The sequence below is a fragment of the Oncorhynchus masou genome, unplaced genomic scaffold (assembly GCF_036934945.1).
Source record: "Oncorhynchus masou masou isolate Uvic2021 unplaced genomic scaffold, UVic_Omas_1.1 unplaced_scaffold_1172, whole genome shotgun sequence".
Taxonomy (NCBI): domain Eukaryota; kingdom Metazoa; phylum Chordata; class Actinopteri; order Salmoniformes; family Salmonidae; genus Oncorhynchus; species Oncorhynchus masou.
The window spans coordinates 24897-44541 of NW_027016842.1; the positions used below are offsets into that span (position 1 = coordinate 24897).

At 46.5% G+C, this 19645-nt stretch overlaps 1 protein-coding gene across 3 annotated transcripts in view; it reads left to right on the plus strand.

Annotated features, from left to right (window-relative positions):
- The first annotated feature begins 461 nt into the window (after positions 1 to 461).
- Positions 462 to 19645, plus strand: part of LOC135539231 (arginase-2, mitochondrial-like) — a 73839-nt gene continuing 54655 nt past the window's right edge. The window contains exons 1-9 of one of the 3 annotated variants that reach the window (XM_064965052.1): positions 462 to 699; positions 805 to 877; positions 5382 to 5556; positions 5794 to 5953; positions 6462 to 6556; positions 9289 to 9393; positions 9553 to 9689; positions 11341 to 12418; positions 12915 to 12944. In XM_064965052.1, the coding sequence (XP_064821124.1) occupies positions 589 to 699; positions 805 to 877; positions 5382 to 5556; positions 5794 to 5953; positions 6462 to 6556; positions 9289 to 9393; positions 9553 to 9689; positions 11341 to 11528 (1044 nt within the window). In that variant the 5' untranslated portion in view covers positions 462 to 588 and the 3' untranslated portion in view covers positions 11529 to 12418; positions 12915 to 12944. Of the gene's footprint in view, positions 700 to 804; positions 878 to 5381; positions 5557 to 5793; positions 5954 to 6461; positions 6557 to 9288; positions 9394 to 9552; positions 9690 to 11340; positions 12445 to 12588; positions 12609 to 12914; positions 12945 to 19645 lie in introns of those variants that run through there. The other 2 variants (XM_064965053.1, XM_064965051.1) reach the window with 2 other exon arrangements.

Genomic DNA, 19645 nt, shown 5'->3' on the forward strand with positions numbered 1-19645 from the left:
AAGCAGACATCGAGGTCAAGCAACATGTTTGTCAACCGCAGTTTGCTGTGTTGGTGGAAATTTCCGCCCCTGCGAAATTGCGGGATCGTGGGTGCGTTTCAGAAACACAAGACACTCCTTCGGAACAAACCCATTTATTGGACTCATCTCATTGGCTTGTGCGAAGGTGTGGCATGTGGTATTGACGCACGTTCCCCAATGAGGTTTGTCCTGTGCAGGCCGTCATTGTAAATAATAATTTGTTCCTAATTAACTGACGTGCCTAATTAAATAAAGGTTCCATCAAAAATAAAATAATCTGATTTGGGGTTTAAAAAAATTAAATAAAAATAATTATTATTATTATACGGCCCAGTGATGCTTAGAAACAAATGAAGGGTTACACATTTCAGTTCATCGTGCTCTTGGCATCCTCTCATGAATATTAATGAGATCAAAGGGGAGCATAAGACCAGCCCCCGGTAGAGCATCAACATCAGAAGAGAGAGGGGGGATCTTACGAAAGACCTTTTGAATCGCAGCCTTGGTCGTTAAACGATTGTTATCAATCATTTTGAAGTTAACGGATAAATTAAATAGGATTTAAACATGGCTTTAAGAGGACCACTGTGTCGTCTTCTACGGACGCAACTCAACAATACCTGTCAGAGCAGAGCGCATTCTATGGCTGTTTTAGGAGCACCATTCTCAAAAGGACAGGTAAGGAAAAAGCTCATACTATTAGGATTCATTTATTTCATATGATTATTTTATTAGGCTATTTCGTTTACCAGAATTATTGAACGTTTTCGTTTTTTCTTTTAGAAAAGGGGAGGGGTGGAAAATGGACCCAAAGCCATCAGAGATGCTGGTCTGATCGAGAGACTTTCACATCTGGGTAAGTGATGGAACATCTTAAAATTATAAAACAAACTTAGAAATGTACTGGTGGATTAAAATAATTGTGTATAAAAGTTATTCTAACCTTGAAATAGGTTAATGGTTCATGTGAGAGCTGCTTCCTCTTTTCCTTCTATTACGGGAAGTAAAATCATTATTTATTACATCAGTCTTTTGCAATAAATGGGTCTAAGCTAATGTTGCCAAACAAAGAAAACAATCATATTTAGGATATTGTTTAGACCTTGAATGCTGGCGATCTAACCAGATGTATTTATTTATTTTAATCTAAACGATTATTATCTCGTAAATAAAACGGTAAAAGAGCGGTTTTATTGGGCCACATGGGCGAGAAGGAATGGGCAAGGTCTGCTGTCGTCACGCCTTACGCACATACAGAACCTTCCCCGAAAAAGCGAACTCTCTCCTCCCATGTAGTACTACAGCTCTCCCTTTGTACGCTCGCGCCTATAATAGATTAATTGAAGGCCCTATCGCTGTCTTGAATGTTTGAAAGATGAAACGAAAAAAAATAGTTTGTGTAAGCTTAACATTGAGATTGTATCACCCATCCGGCTCCACGTGACTGCATACTGTAACGTTAATGTCTTGGGTAATATACAGACTGTTCCAATCCAGAGTAAAACATGGGCACAAATTGCCTCAGACAATATTCTTACACTTCCAAATACTTAATAATTAAAAGGGTCAGATCTTAATTGTGAAAAGATAAAATAATCTACATAGGCTAGGCTAGGGATGCCACACAGAACGAGTTTTTCTCAACAAAACATTAGAGCATTAGTTGGTAAATCGTAGAACATTGTCCATGTGTGAGGCTACTTGATGCCTAAGGAGACTATATGGACCGGTTTTAGCAGAGGCTCATTCATTTCCTCAGACAAGATGATTCCACTTCTAAACCAATGGGATTATTGTCAGGTCATAAATAGTAAGTCCTATGATGTCCCAGAGAATGGCAAGTTCTCAGCACACACAACACATCTGAATGAAGTGCCTCAAGCCTACATCTCGTTGGGTGTAAACGTTCAAGTGAGACACAAATGTTCCAGTGTAGAGAACACCAGGTTCAGTTCTGGAATGTGCAAGTCATTTCCTGTAATCTTAGCTTCATCTCATCCCTGAGCACTCAGCTATGGGACAGATCAACAGCTTGCACTCATGGCACGACAAGGTGCTTTTTTTTTGTGGGGTAGTTACCCAATCAACCGTCCCACCCAGTGAACCATTTCCAGGGACGGTCTGTGGTGTAATATGAGAAGCCTATCTTTAGATGGTGGTGGTTTGTTTTCTCTCTCTGTTGTCGGCTGTGGAACACTGGCATACTTTTTAACAAGACACCAAACCCCATAAGAAACACCAACATTTTTAAATAAACAAAACCAAGGGGATTTTATGGCATTTAAGTGCTTTTATTTTGAGTTTTTATATGAGCCCAGACTACTGGAACATTTATAAGTATTTGTGACCTCTGTTGTAACTTGCAGCTCATTGGGAAGACAATGTTCTGGTTTACTCATCCTTAAGGCCTTTAGTCTGTCGAGACCAATGCTTTGTCTCCTGCTGTGTCCAAGCACGTGCCTTGTTGATATGACTCATGATCTCTTGTTAAATCATTCACTTGGTATGTAATATAGTGCTATTTCAGTTGTTTGAAAAGGTGGACTTAAACTGCTGAGATGAGAAGTAAAAAAATATATATATATTTTTTTTTTAAGTATGAAAAGTAAATAACTTTTTTCTGATGCAACGAGATTTGGCAACGAGACTAAAAATTATATCCTCCTTCTAATATCTAGAAGACTGAGATGTTCAGTCATTGTGCACTTTTCAAGATGGGGAAACATCCCTTTGAACTGCATCAAATATCACTGGCGTTGCATCAAGTGTAAATACATACTGTATTAGATCATGATTGCATGAACAGAGATCCCCCTCCCTAGTACAGGATTCAGCTATTCCTGTCCAGCGGTCTAAGATGGTAACATGGGGGTGTGTTAGACATAACAAGGTACCACATTGGTCTTGATCAGCAAAGCAACTCTACACCCACCAATCCAGTGGAATGTTGTCACCCACAGATGTTGTTTCAAATCCCTTGTTTACTTCAACTCGTAAGTCATTAGTCCGAGGTGCCGATACTAGTAGATTGGGTGCGTTGCAACTCAATTTCGTCGCAGTGGTAGCAGGAGGTGATCTTGTCTTGGGGAAACCTGAGAGGACACACATGGGAAATGGGACACGTGGAAAGTAGTGCCTAGTCAGACATACAGGGGTTCCAGTGACAGCTTGAATGACTCCGTCTCGGCAACCAGAGATGCTATGAGAGGGGGGTGTAAAGAGAGCAAGGGTAGAGGGGGTTGGACATCAGAGCCTGGAGAAAGACCCGAGTCGCCTAGTGGTTAACGCGTTGGGCCAGTAATCCGAAAGGTTGCTGGATCGAATCCCTGAGCTGACAAGGTAAAAATCTATCGTTTTTCCCTTGAACAAGGCAGCTGACCTACTGTTCCCCTGTATGCCGTCATTTTAACTAAGAATTTGTTCTTAAATTAACTGACTTGCCTAGTTAAATAAAGGTTAAAAAAAATATATACAGTTGAAGTCAGAAGTTTACATACACCTTAGCCAAATACATTTAAACTCTGTTTTTCACAATTCCTGACATTTAATCCTAGTAAAAATGAATTGCCTGTCTTAGGTCAGTTAGGATCACCACTTTATTTTATGAATGTGAAATGTCAGAATAATATAGTAGAGAGAATGATTTATTTCAGCTTTTATTTCTTTCATCACATTCCCAGTGGGTCAGAAGTTTACATACACTCAATTAGTATTTGGTAGCATTGCCTTTAAATTGTTTAACTTGGGTCAAAAGTTTTGCGTAGCCTTCCACAAGCTTCCCACAATACGTTGGGTGAATTCTGGCCCAGAGCTGGTGTAACTGAGTCAGGTTTGTAGGCCTCCTTGCTCGCATACGCTTTTTCAGTTCTGTCCACACATTTTCTATAAGATTGAGGTCAGGGCTTTGTGATGGCCACTCCAACACCTTGACATTGTTGTCCTTAAGCCATTTTGCCACATCTTTGGAAGTATGCTTGGGGTCATTGTCCATTTGGAAGACCCATTTGCGACCAAGCTTTAACTCCTGACTGATGTCTTGAGACGTTGCTTCGATATAGCCACATAATTTTCCTGCCTCGTGATGCCATCTATTTTGTGAAGTGCACCAGTCCCTCCTGCAGCAAAGCACCCCCACAACATGATACTGCCACCCCCGTGCTTCATGGTTGGGATGGTGTTCTTCAGCTTGCAAGCCTCCCCCTTTTTCCTCCAAACATAATGATGGTCATTAAGGCCAAACTGTTCCATTTTTGTTTCATCAGAACAGAGGACATTTCCCCAAAAAGTTGCAATCCGTAGTCTGGCTTTTTTATGGCGGTTTTGGAGCAGTAGCTTCTTCCTTGCTGAGCGGCCTTTCAGGTTATATCGAAATAGGTCTCGTTTTACTGTGGATACAGATACTTTTGTACCTGTTTCCTCCAGCATCTTCACAAGGCCCTTTGCTGTTGTTCTGGGATTGATTTTCATTTTTCACACCAAAGTACATTCATCTCTAGGAAACAGACCGCATCTCCTTCCTGAGCGGTATGACGGCTGCGTGGTCCCATGGTGTTTATACTTGCGTACTATTGTTTGTACTGATGAATGAGTTTGAAGGTAGGCTTTGAAATACATCCACAGGTACACCTCCAATTCACTCAAATTATGTCAATTAGCCTATCAGAAGCTTCTAAAGCCATGACATAATTTTCTGGAATTTTCCAAGCTGTTTTAAGGCACAGTCAACTTCGTGTATGTAAACTTCTGACCCACTGGAATTGTGATACAGTGAAATAATCTGTCTGTAAACAATTGTTGGAATAATGACTTGTGTCATGCACAAAGTAGATGTCCTAACCGACTTGCCAAAACTATAGTTTGTTAACAAGAAATTTGTGGAGTGGTTGAAAAACCTCAGACTTCAAATGTATGTATGTGTGTGTATGCGTGTGTGTATGCGTGTGTGTATGTGTATGCGTGTGTGTATGCGTGTGTGTGTGTGTGTATGTGTGTGCGTGTGTGTGTGTGTGTGTGTGTGTGTGTGTGTGTGTGTGTGTGTGTAGCTTAATGTGACAGTGAAAATTCTGCCACAACCGTCTGGGCCACAAACTCACAACCCTTCAACACAACAAGCTCTAAAAGCAGCGTCCATCCAACAAACCCAGAAAAGCCAAGGCTGTTTCTCGATCTGGGATCTAGATCCTTCTAGGTCTCAGGAATCCATCAGTTGTGCACTTAGCCATGAAGACAATTCCTGCATTTGCTGTTAAATTAATCCAGTTTAAAAATATATATATATTTTTTTAAACAATAATGAATATAAAAAAATACCTTTAATTTCCTCATGCAGTGCATGACAGTTATTTGATTTCGTTGTGCAGATTACCCAGTGCATGACTTTGGAGACCTGAGCTTCCAGCATCTGGAGAAGGACGAGCCCTACATGCATGTCCCCTTCCCTCGCACTGTGGGCAGAGCTAACAAACTGCTGTCAGGGGCCGTCAGCAACGCTGTGGGAGCCGGACACACTACCATCATGCTGGGAGGAGACCACAGGTACATCCCACAACAACCCTTCATGTTCTCCGAGAACACTGTGGTTATTTTTAGCGACTTATAGAAGTGTCAACGTTGACAGTGTTAGGAAATGAAGTATTAGGCTTAAGGACCCTAGACACAGCTAGAGTAAACTGGGTAACCAGCTTCTTTATGATAGTGACACATACAGGTCAGTGTTCCCAGGGAATAATGGTGATTGGATACTAACTCACTTCCTGATCTCTCTCCTCGCAGCCTGGCCATTGGTTCAGTGGAAGGCCACGCCCGGCAGTGTCCTGACCTGTGTCTGATCTGGGTCGACGCCCACGCTGACATAAACACGCCCTTCACCTCTCCCTCAGGCAACCTCCACGGACAGTCGGTGGCCTTCATGCTCAAAGAGCTGCAGAACAAGGTCAGAGAACGGGGCCTTGGGGCATTCTCACTAGCCTGGTTCTTCCCCTGAGACATGCCTGTAGACTATAACTATCTGCCTGGTCCCAGATCTGTTCATGCTGCATAACCTTCTTTTAGATAACATAGGAGTCTACAGCCATGTCTCAGGACAAGCCTGTTCCCAGATCTGTTTGTGCTGTATCCCTTTTAGATCTGTTTGTGCTGACAATAATCTGTTTGTGCTGCATAACCTTCTTTTAGATATTATAGGAGTCTACAGCCATGTCTCAGGACAAGCCTGGTTCCCAGATCTGTTTGTGCTGTATAACCTTCTTTTAGATAACATAGGAGTCTACAGCCATGTCTCAGGACAAGCCTGGTCCCAGATCTGTTTGTGCTGTATAACCTACTCCTATTGGCATGTCATGTTCTGAGAGCAGGCTATATTCTCACTACAACAAGGCTACACTTTACGACAGTAAAACTCCTCTGCCCTGATACTCACCTCTTGTTATTATTGTCTGTAGATGCCAGAGCTCCCAGGCTTCTCCTGGGTGAAGCCCTTCCTGTCGGCTAAAGACCTGGTCTACATTGGCCTGAGAGACGTAGACCCGGGAGAGTAGTAAGTACACTTCTCTGTTCACTACTAAGTACAATAATCTGGATTATAACACACAGTTAAAACCCTTGGTTTAAGTAGTAGTATAGTAGTATAGCCGATTACAACAGGTGTAGAACGTACAGTGAAATTATTACTGAAAAGCCCCTAACCAACAATGCAGTTTAAATAAAATCCGGATAAGAATAAGAGATAAAAGTAACAAGTAATTAAAGAGCAGCAGTAACATAACAATAGCGAGACTATAAACAGGGGGGTACCAGCACAGAGTCAATGTGCGGGGGCACTGGTTAGTTGAGGTAGTATGTACATGTAGGTAGAGCTATTAAAGTGACTGCATAGATGAGAGTAGCAGTGGTGTAAAATAGGTGGGGGGGGGGGCAATGCAAATAGTCTGGGTAGCCATTTGATTAGGTGTTCAGGAGTCTTATGGCTTGGGGGTAGAAGCTGTTTAGAAGCATCTTGGACCTAGACTTGGCGCTCCAGTACTGCTTGCCGTGCGGTAGCAGAGAGAACAGTCCAGGGTGTCTGGAGTCTATGACAATTTTTAGGGCCTTCCTCTGACATCGCCTGGTATAGAGGTCCTGGATGGCAGGAAGCTTGGCCCCAGTGATGTACTGGGCTGTTCGCACTACCCTTTGTAGTGCCTTGCAGTCGGAGTCCGAGCAGTTGCCATACCAGGCAGTGATGCAACCAGTCAGGATGCTCTCGATGGTGCAGCTGTAGAACCTTTTGAGGATCTGAGGACCCATGCCAAATCTTTTCAGTCTCCTGAGGTGGATTAGGTTTTATCGTGCCCTCTTCACGGCTGTCTTGGTGTGTTTGGGCCATGTTAGTTTGTTGGTGATGTGGACACCAAGGAACTTGAAGCTCTCAACCTGCTCAACTGCAGCCCTGTCGATGAGAATGGGGGCGTGCTCAGCCCTCCTTTTCCTGTAGTCCACAATCATCTGCTTTGTCTTGATCACGTTGAGGGGAGAGGTTGTTGTCCTGGCAACACAGGGTCAGGTCTCTGACCTCCTCCCTATAGGCTGTCTTCTCATTGTCGGTGATCAGGCCTACCACTGTTGTCATCAGCAAACTTAATGATGGTGTTGGAGTCGTGCCTGGCTGTGCAGTCATGAGTGAACATGGAGTACAGGAGGGGACTGGGCACGCACCCCTGAGGGTTCTCCTGTGTTGAGGATCAGCGTGGCGGATGTGTTGTTACCTACCCTTACCACCTGGGGGCGGCCCGTCAGGAAGTCCAGGATCCAGTTGCAGAGGGAGGTGTTTAGTCCCAAGGTCCTTAGCTTATTGATGAGCTTTGAGGGCACTATGGTGTTGAACGCTGAGCTGTTGTCAATGATGGTTCGCCGCCTCTGGGTGGGCGACATTTCTTGTTTGCTTATGGTGAAATACAGCTCATTCAATGCTGTCTTAGTGCCAGCCTCTGACTGTGGTGTTATGTAGACAGCTAAAAAAATACAGATGAAAACTCTCTCTAGGTAGATGGTGTGGTCTAAAGCTTATCATGAGAAACTCTACCTCAGGCGAGCAATAGCTCGAGACTTCCTTAGATATCGTGCACCAGCTGTTATTTACAAAACTACATAGTCCACCGCCCCTTGTCTTACCAGATGCCGCTGTTCTATCCTGCCGGTTCAAATCAAATGTATTTATATAGCCCTTCGTACATCAGCTGATATCTCAAAGTGCTGTACAGAAACCCAGCCTAAAACCCTAAACAGCAAGCAATGCAGGTGTAGAAGCACGGTGGCTAGGAAAAACTCCCTAGAAAGGCCAAAACCTAGGAAGAAACCTAGAGGAACCAGGCTATGTGGGGTGGCCAGTCCTCTTCTGGCTGTGCCGGGTGGAGATTATAACAGAACATGGCCAAGATGTTCAAATGTTCCTAAATGACCAGCATGGTCCAATAATAATAAGGCAGAACAGTACAGCGTATAACCAGCCAGCTGTATGTTGATAATGTTGTCTCCATAAAGCATAAGATATTACAGTTTTGATTGTCCCGTTGATAGTTTAATCTTCCGCGTAGGTCATCTATTTTATTCTCCAAAGATTGAACATTTGCTAGCAAAACGGAAGGAAGTGGAGGTTTATTCAATCGCCTAGGAATTCTCAGATGGCAGCCTGCCTTCTTGCCCCTTTTTTCTCTTCCTCCTCTTCACGCAAATCACGGATCTGTTCCCGAGAAAGCATATATATATATATATATATCAGCGTCTGGCTCGTCAAACTCATTAAAGGCAAAAAAGGTCCATGCTGAGTAATCGCAGTCCTGATGTCTAGAAGTTATTTTTGGCCATAAGAGACGGTAGTGGCAAAATTATGTACAAAATAAGTTTTAAAAAATTATAAGTTACAAACAATGCAAATAAACAAACAAACTTATAGCTGTAGTGTATTGTAGCAGTAGTATACACTTCCATTACATTTTAGTCATTAGCAGATACTCTTATCCAGAGGGACTCACAGTGCATTCAACTTAAGGTAGCTAGGTGGGACAACCACATACCAGTCATACCACAGGTAAACCACAGTCACTTGGTTTCGTCTTTGTGTTTCTGTATTCTGATAGTAAAGTTGATCTGGATAAGATTGTCTGCTAACTGACTCAAATATGAATTGACTTATTTTTTTATTTTTTTTGTACACAAAATTTTGACCCGTTACATCCAAATATACTTCCAGACATGATACGAATGACATTCTACTCTCCTTTCTCCTCACAGCGACACCCTGAAGGACTTGGGTATCCAGTACTTCACAATGAGAGACATCGACAGGCTCGGCATCCAGAGAGTCATGGAAGTCACTTTCGACCACCTCTTGTCAAGGTTATTTAATTACACCATACCATTGTGGTCGATAGTTTGGATGTATTTAGCCATTGTGGTCGCTAGTTTGGATGTATTCAGTTGACAGTTGAATTTGAGTTGAAAGTTGATTCGCTGAACTGTATTCTGAACCCGTTGTCTTCTCCTCTTGTCCAATAGGAAGCAGCGGCCGATCCATCTGAGTTTTGACATTGATGCGATGGACCCATCTTTGGCCCCGGCCACAGGAACACCAGTAAACGGAGGTCTGACCTATAGAGAAGGAATCTGGATCACAGAGGAGATCCACAACACGGGTATGTTAGGGCATGCTATAATTATTCTGTTTTGAGAAGAAGAGGGAGTTTAAAAATATATATATATTCACATGGCAGCCATACGTAGCCAATGTGATATTGCTAGCTAGTTAGCGGTGGTGCTTCAATCGGTGACGTCACTCTGAGACCTTGAAGTAGTGGTTCTCCTTTGCTCTGCAAGAGCCGCCGCTTTTGTGGAGCGATGGGTGACTGTTGACGTGTGCAGAGCGTCCCTGGTTCGCGCCGAGGGGACGGACGTAAAGTCTAAACTGTTACACATAGACAATGATCAGAAATTTTACTTCAAACAAAGAAATAAGGAGTCTGTCGTTAAACTTGGAGAAGTTTTTTCAAGTAGGAATGAAGGCTGTAGGTAATGTTGTCAGTCTGGTGTAGAAGGATTGTTCTACTCGGTTATATCACCAGCTGGGTGTTCTGTGTGCAAGGAGTTTTTTTTTTTTTTTTTTTTTTTTACCTTTATTTAACCAGGCAAGTCAGTTAAGAACAAATTCTTATTTTCAATGACGGCCTAGGAACAGTGGGTTACCTGCCTGTTCAGGGGCAGAACGACAGATTTGTACCTTGTCAGCTCCAACCACTAGGCTACCCTGCCGCCCCTACACTCCAACCACTAGGCTACCCTGCCTCCTCTACACTCTAACCACTAGGCTTCCCTGCCTCCTCTACACTCTAACCACTAGGCTACCCTGCCACCTCTACACTCTAACCACTAGGCTACCCTGCCACCTCTACACTCTAACCACTAGGCTACCCTGCCGCCTCTACACTCTAACCACTAGGCTACCCTGCCGCCTCTACACTCTCACCACTAGGCTACCCTGCCGCCTCTACACTCTCACCACTAGGCTACCCTGCCGCCTCTACACTCTAACCACTAGGCTACCCTGCCTCCTCTACACTCTAACCACTAACCACTAGGCTACCCTAACCACTAGGCTACCCTACACTCTAACCACTAGGCTACCCTGCCTCCCCTACACTCTAACCACTAGGCTACCCTGCCACCTCTACACTCTAACCACTAGGCTACCCTGCCGCCTCTACACTCTAACCACTAGGCTACCCTGCCGCCTCTACACTCTCACCACTAGGCTACCCTCTAACCACTAGGGCTACCCCTGCCGCCTCCTACACTCTAACCACTAGGCTACCCTGCCGCCTCTACACTCTAACCACTAGGCTACCCTGCCTCCTAACCACTACACTCTAACCACTAGGCTACCCTGCCGCCTCCCCTACACTCTAACCACTAGGCTCTAACCCTAGGCTACCCGCCCTCTACACTCTAACCACTAGGCTACCCTGCCTCCTCTACACTCTAACCACTAGGCTACCCTGCCTCCTCTCCACTCTAACCACTAGGCTACCCTGCCGCCCCATTTTTTTTTAATGTTCCTTTTATTTCCTCTAAGTTATGGCCGACTCTTGGTAGGATGAGACTAGTGGATACGTAACCTTTATTATATTTATACTTATGGTACGATGAGAATATAAACGTTGTCTATGAAGTAACATTTCGATCTGAAACATTGTTTGACGTCCAGTTTCTTAGTTTGAAGTAACATTTCTGTCTGCAACGTTCCACCAAAGGAACTGAAACTAACAGATTGTACTTGTGTTTAATCTCCAGGGTTGTTGTCGGTGATGGACCTTGTTGAGGTCAACCCAGAGCTGGGGGCGAGTCGTGAGGCGGTGGCGAGCACTGCTTCCATGGCGGTGGACGTTATCGCATCCGCCCTAGGGCAGACCCGCGAGGGAGGTCCCATCACTCAGGATTCGCAAACGCTTAAAGAGGACACGGAACAGCTCCGGCTCTAGAACGCACAGCTTCTAGAACGCACAGCTTCTAGAACACACAGCTTCTAGAAGACTAAGAACTTTCAACATGTGACCACTTGGCATTCCTGAATTCTAAAAGACTTTACATATTGGTTATTATAAGTTCAGTCGTGATTGAAGTTTGACTGTCTGTTGGACAGGTTGCCATACAGCACCATACACACTGAAGACTTTCCAACTACTGCATCAGTGTGTATGGTGCTGTATGGCAACCTGTCCAACAGACAGTCAAACTTCAATCACGACTGAAATAATAATAACCAATAAGCCCCAATTTTAAAGGCTCGTACACCTTATTTACTAAGATGACTTGAAAAACTTAGCCTGGGCCCAGATCTGTGCTATCATATCATCTGTTTGGCAGGACAAGGAATCACACAAACAGACCCAGGCTATAGAAAGCCCTCATCTAAAATGTAAACTGTAATTGATGTGATCAGCTGGTCTCCCTGGCCTTTGGAAAGACAGCCTCCCGAGCTCCACTAGGGAAATGTTGACTGTATTTGACTGTGATCAGCTGTATACCATAGACATAGTGATCAGCTGGTATACCATAGACATAGTGATCAGCTGTATACCATAGACATAGTGATCAGCTGGTATACCATAGACATAGTGATCAGCTGGTATACCATAGACATAGTGATCAGCTGGTATACCATAGACATAGTGATCAGCTGGTATACCATAGACATAGTGATCAGCAGGTATACCATAGACATAGTGATCAGCAGGTATACCATAGACATAGTGATCAGCAGGTATACCATAGACATAGTGATCAGCAGGTATACCATAGACATAGTGATCAGCTGGTATACCATAGACATAGTGATCAGCTGGTATACCATAGACATAGTGATCAGCTGGTATACCATACACTTTATTTAACCAGGCAAGATCAGTGGTTACCAGAACAAATTCTTATTAGACAATGACAGGCCTAGGAACAGTGGGTTAACTGCCTGTTCAGCTGGTATACCAGAGTGACAGATTTGTACCTTGTCAGCTCAGGGATATAGAACATAGTGATCAGCAGTATACCATAGTGATCAGCTGGTATTGACATGTGATCAGCAGGCTACCATAACCACTAGGCTACCCTGCCACATAGTGCCACCATAGACATAGTGATCAGCTGGTATACCCTGCATAGCTCTGTATACCATAGACATAGTGGTTGTATGATAGACATAGGACACAGGTATACCATAGACATAGTGAAACTGCCTCATAAAGCTGTATACCGTTTAGCTGGTGCAGACTGTGATCAGCTTATTCTACTAATGTGTACACTGTATGGTTTGGACATAGTGATCCTCCAGGTATACCATAGACATAGTGGCTAGGGATGCTGTGATCCAGGTATACCATAGACATAGTGATCAGCAGGATGCTGTGCCAGTTCAGAACAAATTCTTATTTTCAATGACGGCCTAGGAACATGCTAACTGCCAGTTCAGGGCAGGGATGCTGTGCCAGTTGGTAGGGATGCTGTGCCAGTTGGTAGGGATGCTGTGCCAGTTGTTAGGGATGCTGTGCCAGTTGAGTTCTCGTAGGGATGCTGTGCCAGTTGAGTTGTCGTAGTGATGCTGTGCCAGTTGAGTTGTCGTAGGGATGCTGTGCCAGTTGTTAGGGATGCTGTGCCAGTTGAGTTGTCGTAGGGATGCTGTGCCAGTTGGTAGGGATGCTGTGCCAGTTGGTAGGGATGCTGTGCCAGTTGAGTTGTCGTAGTGATGCTGTGCCAGTTGAGTTGTCGTAGGGATGCTGTGCCAGTTGGTAGGGATGCTGTGCCAGTTTCGTAGGGATGCTGTGCCAGTTGAGTTGTCGTAGGGATGCTGTGCCAGTTGGTAGGGATGCTGTGCCAGTTGGTAGGGATGCTGCGCCAGTTGAGTTGTCGTAGGGATGCTTTTGCACTTTTGGACCAGATGTGGTTTTGACACATTTTATTAGAAGTATTGTGTTTTGTAGTTTTACATTGAATAATCACTATTATGAATCCATGTTTCTGTATTTACTGTATGTTTTACATTTGTCAGTTTTAAATGACTAGGTAACGCTTTTCTTCAATAAATTTCTATAAGTTAAAAGTAGTGTACGTAATGGATATGGTAAATGCTGATAAGAGTGAAGTAATTTTATTTACTAAATGTAAAAACATGCCTTTTGATGTGACCACTAAATCTGTATTTTAAATAAAGTAATTTAGTCTTCCACAATGACGTCAGTCTGTGTTTATTACTAGTTACCACGGCGATGCGTGTTCATTACTAGTTACCGCGGAGACGCGTGGCTTATGACTGGCAGAGCAAATCTAATTGGTTTTAGTCTATTATATAATGTTCAGTCTTACATAACCAGGTCTATATATGGAGTGTTCAGTGTGCCCAGTCTGGTTTCATGAGGCTACAAAGCAACGATATGTTCTGGAATAACCACATACTCTAAAGGTTGTCACTATATAGTCTTTCCTCCCGTCCTCTCCCCGCATTTCTCTCTCAACTTCAGTAGGAAGCAAGGAGAGGATTTCAAGTAAAGGACACAAGGAATCGTGAGAAGACCATGGTAAACATCCTTGCCGCCTCTTCAAAACCCATCGGATGAGAACGGTTCCTCCCCTCTCGGACCTTCTCATCCAATGGTTTTTTGAGAAGGAAGTAAGGAAGTGAGGAATCAAGGAAATGCAACTGTGAATTTATTTTAATTTTTTGCCCCCAGGAGGTTGGTGGCACCTTAATTGGGGAGAACATGCTTGTGGTAATTGCTCAACATTCTGACTATATATAGAGAAAGAAATTGTCTATTGCACATAAGTTTTCCACAATACTTCTCCCAGGCATTTAAACACGATACCATTTGAATGCACTTTCATGCTAGGTTTAGGACCTCATATTGAAGCTTATAGCCTAACTGATGTATAGAACAATCTTTAAATGATCGACTTTGGTTATAGAGAGACAAGCATCACGAAACCTCTAACACAATATGTTCATTTGACTTGGTGAAAATCGGTAGTTTTTCCCACACAACTTGTTTACTACTTTTTCCATGTGGTTTCTTTATTCACAGACTCCATGAAATGATGACCGACCTCCATATTTAGTCCAATTATATATTTTCTGTATGGTTTCCTACAAACAAGGGGGCTTAACTTAACCCCTTTGGTTCAATTTACCCCCACTCTCCCCTAAACAAAATATATTTCTCTGAGCAATTGTATTAGTATAAAATAATATCATTTGCCAAATATTTTGAGCATACATTATAGCTCCGTATTTGAATGACTTCCTTAATACAGTCATTCATGTTCATATTTATTTAAGGGAGTTAGTTTGTATCTCTAAACTATATTTCCCTGGGAGTGACACTGAATGGAAAAACAAAGTACCAAAATAATAACAGCCACGTGTGGGATGTCATTGGCTAGTAACAGGTGTTGTTAACAACACAACATGCTGGTATCTACACCACGCCCCTGGTGTATTTGTAACCACGATACAATGACTTTATTGGAGGAGGTCTAGGAAGACAGATATAACCGGTGTTGTGGAGTTGGTCTAGATAGATCTACATAATATGACATTTGTAATGTCTTTATTCTTTTGAATCTTCTGTATGTGTATTGTTAACTGATCATTATTATTGTTTATTTCAAATTTGTATATAATCTACCTCACTTGCTTTGGCAATGTTAACATATGTTTCCCATGCCAATAAAGCCCCTTGAATTGAATTGATAAAGGATATAATTGTCACTCCCGCTCTTCCCCCTTGCAGCTCGAGGGCGCCATTCTACCCAGCATTGCGCCCTCCTGCCATCATTACCCATAACTGCCTTCCCCTCGTCACGCACATCAGCGATTATTGGACTCACCTGGACTCAATAACGTCTGTCATTATCTCCCCTATATCTGTCTGGTTCCCCGTTCTGTTCCCTGCTGCAGCATTGATTGTCTTATGTCCTTGTTTTCCCGTGTGCCGACGTTGTTCCTGTCTTGTTTTATGTCTGTTCCTGATTAAATGTTTGACTCTCCGTACCTGCTTCTCATCGCCGGCGTCGGTCCTTACAGAAAGCAGTAGCCACCTTACGAAGCATCGGGGTGTGCTGACATTCTGGTTGGTGGTGACGTCGGGTACGGGGCTCGACACTGTTGCAACCGGGGTTGCCTAAGCCAGCTTGTGGGGCTGTTACGCCCTTGCTGGCTTAAGAGGTTTCTCAGCCAGATCGACAGGCTTTCACGCCTCTGCCAGTTCGTCAAGGTTTCACGCCCAGCTGGCGTGTCCAGGGCTCGTGCCTCTACCGGTCCGTCAGGCTCGCCCAGGTGGCACCCCTAGAGGGAGGGGTACTGTCACGCCCGCTCCCGCACTTCCCCCCTGGCGCTCGAGGGCGCCAGGCTAACCTGCATTGCGCACTCCTGCCATCATTACCCATAACTTCCTCCCCCTCGACACGCACATCAGCGATTATTGGACTCACCTGGACTCAATAACGTCTGTCATTATCTCCCCTATATCTGTCTGGTTCCCCGTTCTGTTCCCTGCGTCAGCATTGATTGTCTTATGTCCTTGTTTTCCCGTGTGCCGACGTTGTTCCTGTCTTGTTTTATGTCTGTTCCTGATTATATGTTTGACTCTCCGTACCTGCTTCTCATCGCCGGCGTCGGTCCTTACAATAACCAGTGTTGTGGAGGAGGTCTAGATAGACAGATAGTGTAGTGGAGGAGGCTGGGAGGGACTCGGCACCAGGCTGAGAGAGACTCGGGACCAGGCTGGGAGAGACTCGGGACCAGGCTGGGAGAGACTCGGGACCAGGCTGGGAGAGACTCGGGACCAGGCTGGGAGAGACTCGGGACCAGGCTGGGAGAGACTCGGGACCAGGCTGGAGAGACTCGGGAGGCTGGGAGGGACTCGGGACCAGGCTGAGAGAGACTCGGGACCAGGCCGGGAGGGACTCGGCACCAGGCTGGGAGAGACTCGGGACCAGGCTGGGAGAGACTCGGGACCAGGCTGGGAGAGACTCGGGGAGAGAGACTCGGGACCAGGCCGGGAGAGACTCGGGACCAGGCTGGGAGAGACTCGGGACCAGGCCGGGGAGACTCGGGACCAGGCTGAGAGAGACCAGGCTGGGAGACTCGGGACCAGGCTGGGAGAGACTCGGGACCAGGCTGGGAGAGACTCGGGACCAGGCTGGGAGAGACTCGGGACCGGGACCAGGCCTGGGAGAGACTCGGGACCAGGCTGGGAGAGACTCGGGACCAGGCTGGGAGAGACTCGGGACCAGGCCAGGCCGGGAGGACTCGGGACCAGGCCGGGAGAGGGACCAGGCTGGGAGAGACTCGGGACCAGGCCGGGAGACTCGGGACCAGGCTGGGAGAGACTCGGGACCAGGCAGGGAGAGACTCGGGACCAGGCTGGGAGGGACTCGGGACCAGGCTGGGAGAGACTCGGGACCAGGCTGGGAGAGACTCGGGACCAGGCTGGGAGAGACTCGGGACCAGGCCGGGAGGGACTCGGGACCAGGCTGGGAGAGACTCGGGACCAGGCTGGGAGGGACTCGGGACCAGGCTGGGAGGGACTCGGGACCAGGCTGGGAGGACTCGGGAGGCTGGGAGAGACTCGGGACCAGGCTGGGAGAGACTCGGGACCAGGCTGGGAGGGACTCGGGACCAGGCTGGGAGAGACTCGGGACCAGGCTGGGAGAGACTCGGGACCAGGCTGAGAGAGACTCGGGACCAGGCTGGGAGAGACTCGGGACCAGGCTGGGAGGGACTCGGGACCAGGCTGGGAGGGACTCGGCACCAGGCTGAGGGAGACTCGGGACCAGGCCGGGAGAGACTCGGGACCAGGCCGGGAGGGACTCGGCACCAGGCGGGAGAGACTCGGGACCAGGCTGGGAGAGACTCGGGACCAGGCTGGGAGAGACTCGGGACCAGGCCGGGAGAGACTCGGGACCAGGCCGGGAGAGACTCGGGACCAGGCTGGGAGGGACTCGGGACCAGGCTGGGAGAGACTCGGGACCAGGCTGGGAGAGACTCGGGACCAGGCTGGGAGAGACTCGGGACCGGGACCAGGCCGGGGGACTCGGGACCAGGCTGGGAGGGACTCGGGACCAGGCTGGGAGAGACTCGGGACCAGGCTGGGAGAGACTCGGGACCAGGCTGGGAGAGACTCGGGACCAGGCTGGGAGAGACTCAAGACCAGGCTGGGAGAGACTCGGGACCAGGCTGGGAGAGACTCAAGACCAGGCTGGGAGAGACTCGGGACCAGGCTGGGAGAGACTCGGGACCAGGCTGGGAGAGACTCGGGACCAGGCTGCCATAGTTCTGACACCAAGGCCCATATCCACAAAGCATCTCAAAGTGCTGATCTAGGATCTGTCCATAATATCTCATTCATTATGATCTAGGATCTGTCCATATCATCTCATTCATTATGATCTACAATACAAAACTGATCCTAGATCAGCACTCCTACCAGGAGAAGCTTCCCCAGTACCTTCCCACTCAGAGCTTTATGTCTCCAGACTCTTCCTACTGACTCACTCTGTCTCTGATGCGGTTTCGGCTGTTCTCTCTGATTACCCAGCTCTTGGATGATGTCCGCGCCGATCTGGTCTGTCTCGGCGGCGATCTGTCTCGGCGGCGATCTGTCTCGGCGGCGATCTGTCTCGGCGGCGATCTGTCTCGGCGGCGATCTGGTCTGTCTCGGCGCGCGATCTGGTCTGTCTCGGCGGCGATCTGGTCTGTCTCGGCGGCGATCTGTCTCGGCGGCGATCTGGTCTGTCTCGGCGGCGATCTGGTCTGTCTCGGCGGCGATCTGGTCTGTCTCGGCGGCGATCTGGTCTGTCTCAGCGGCGATCTGGTCTGTCTCCGCGCCGATCTGGTCTGTCTCGGCGGCGATCTGGTCTGTCTCGGGGCGATCTGGTCTGTCTCGGCGGCGATCTGGTCTGTCTCGGCGGCGATCTGGTCTGTCTCGGCGGCGATCTGGTCTGTCTCGGCGGCGATCTGGTCTGTCTCCGCGGCGATCTGGTCTGTCTCGGCGGCGATCTGGTCTGTCTCAGGGGCGATCTGGTCTGCAGGGCGATCTGGATCTGGTCTGTCTCAGGGGCGATCTGGTCTGTCTCGGCGGCGATCTGGTCTGTCTCGGCGGCGATCTGGTCTGTCTCGGCGGCGATCTGGTCTGTCTCAGGGGCGATCTGGTCTGTCTCGGCGGCGATCTGGTCTGTCTCAGGGGCGATCTGGTCTGTCTCAGGGGCGATCTGGTCTGTCTCGGCGGCGATGCTCTAACTCCTCTCTATACTCTTGACTGGCGTTGTTCAGGTGCTCGTGTCCCTGGAGCAGCAAGGCCCTCTGAGACTGAAGCTGAAGGTCTGAAACCAAACAGATAATATAAATCAATCAATTAATAATCAATCAATACCTGCATGGAAAGTGCAATAAGCTGTCAGGTGAACGTAAGTCCTGAATATGTTCTTTATTGGGTCCCCTTTCAGGAACGTTGTATTGTATCTCAATATCTCCACAGCATCACCACATATCAGGACTGTATCGTCTTTACCACTACCAGTTGTAAACTACACTACTCATCGTACTGTAGGGTTAAGGTGAATGGTGTATGTACGTTACTCCTCGGTACAGATCTAGGATCAACTTCCCCTTTCCCCAATTGTAACCTTAACCATTAGTGGGGGGAAAATTGCAAAACTGACCCCTCAGATCAGCGTCTAGGGGCAACCTCCCAATACACTATGTAAAGTCAGTAGACTCACACTTGTGTTCGTTCTGAGAGGAGAAACGCATCATAGACACATCATATACATACAGTACAATACAGATATGGAGATTGACCAATGAGAAACACGTGCCATTTAAACAAATCATAAGTGAAATGTCTACTCAGTTCAATGGTAGTAAAGGTTAGAGGTGAATTTAACCTGTATGCCAGTAACAGGTCTATGTAATCCAGGTTAAATCAGTGAACCGTTACAGCTCACTAGTAACCCCTGGTGTAGAAAATTAATGATTACATGCTAAAAATTTGATTAGGATATTAACCTATTATTTTATATATATTTCATATTTATTTAACCAGGTAGG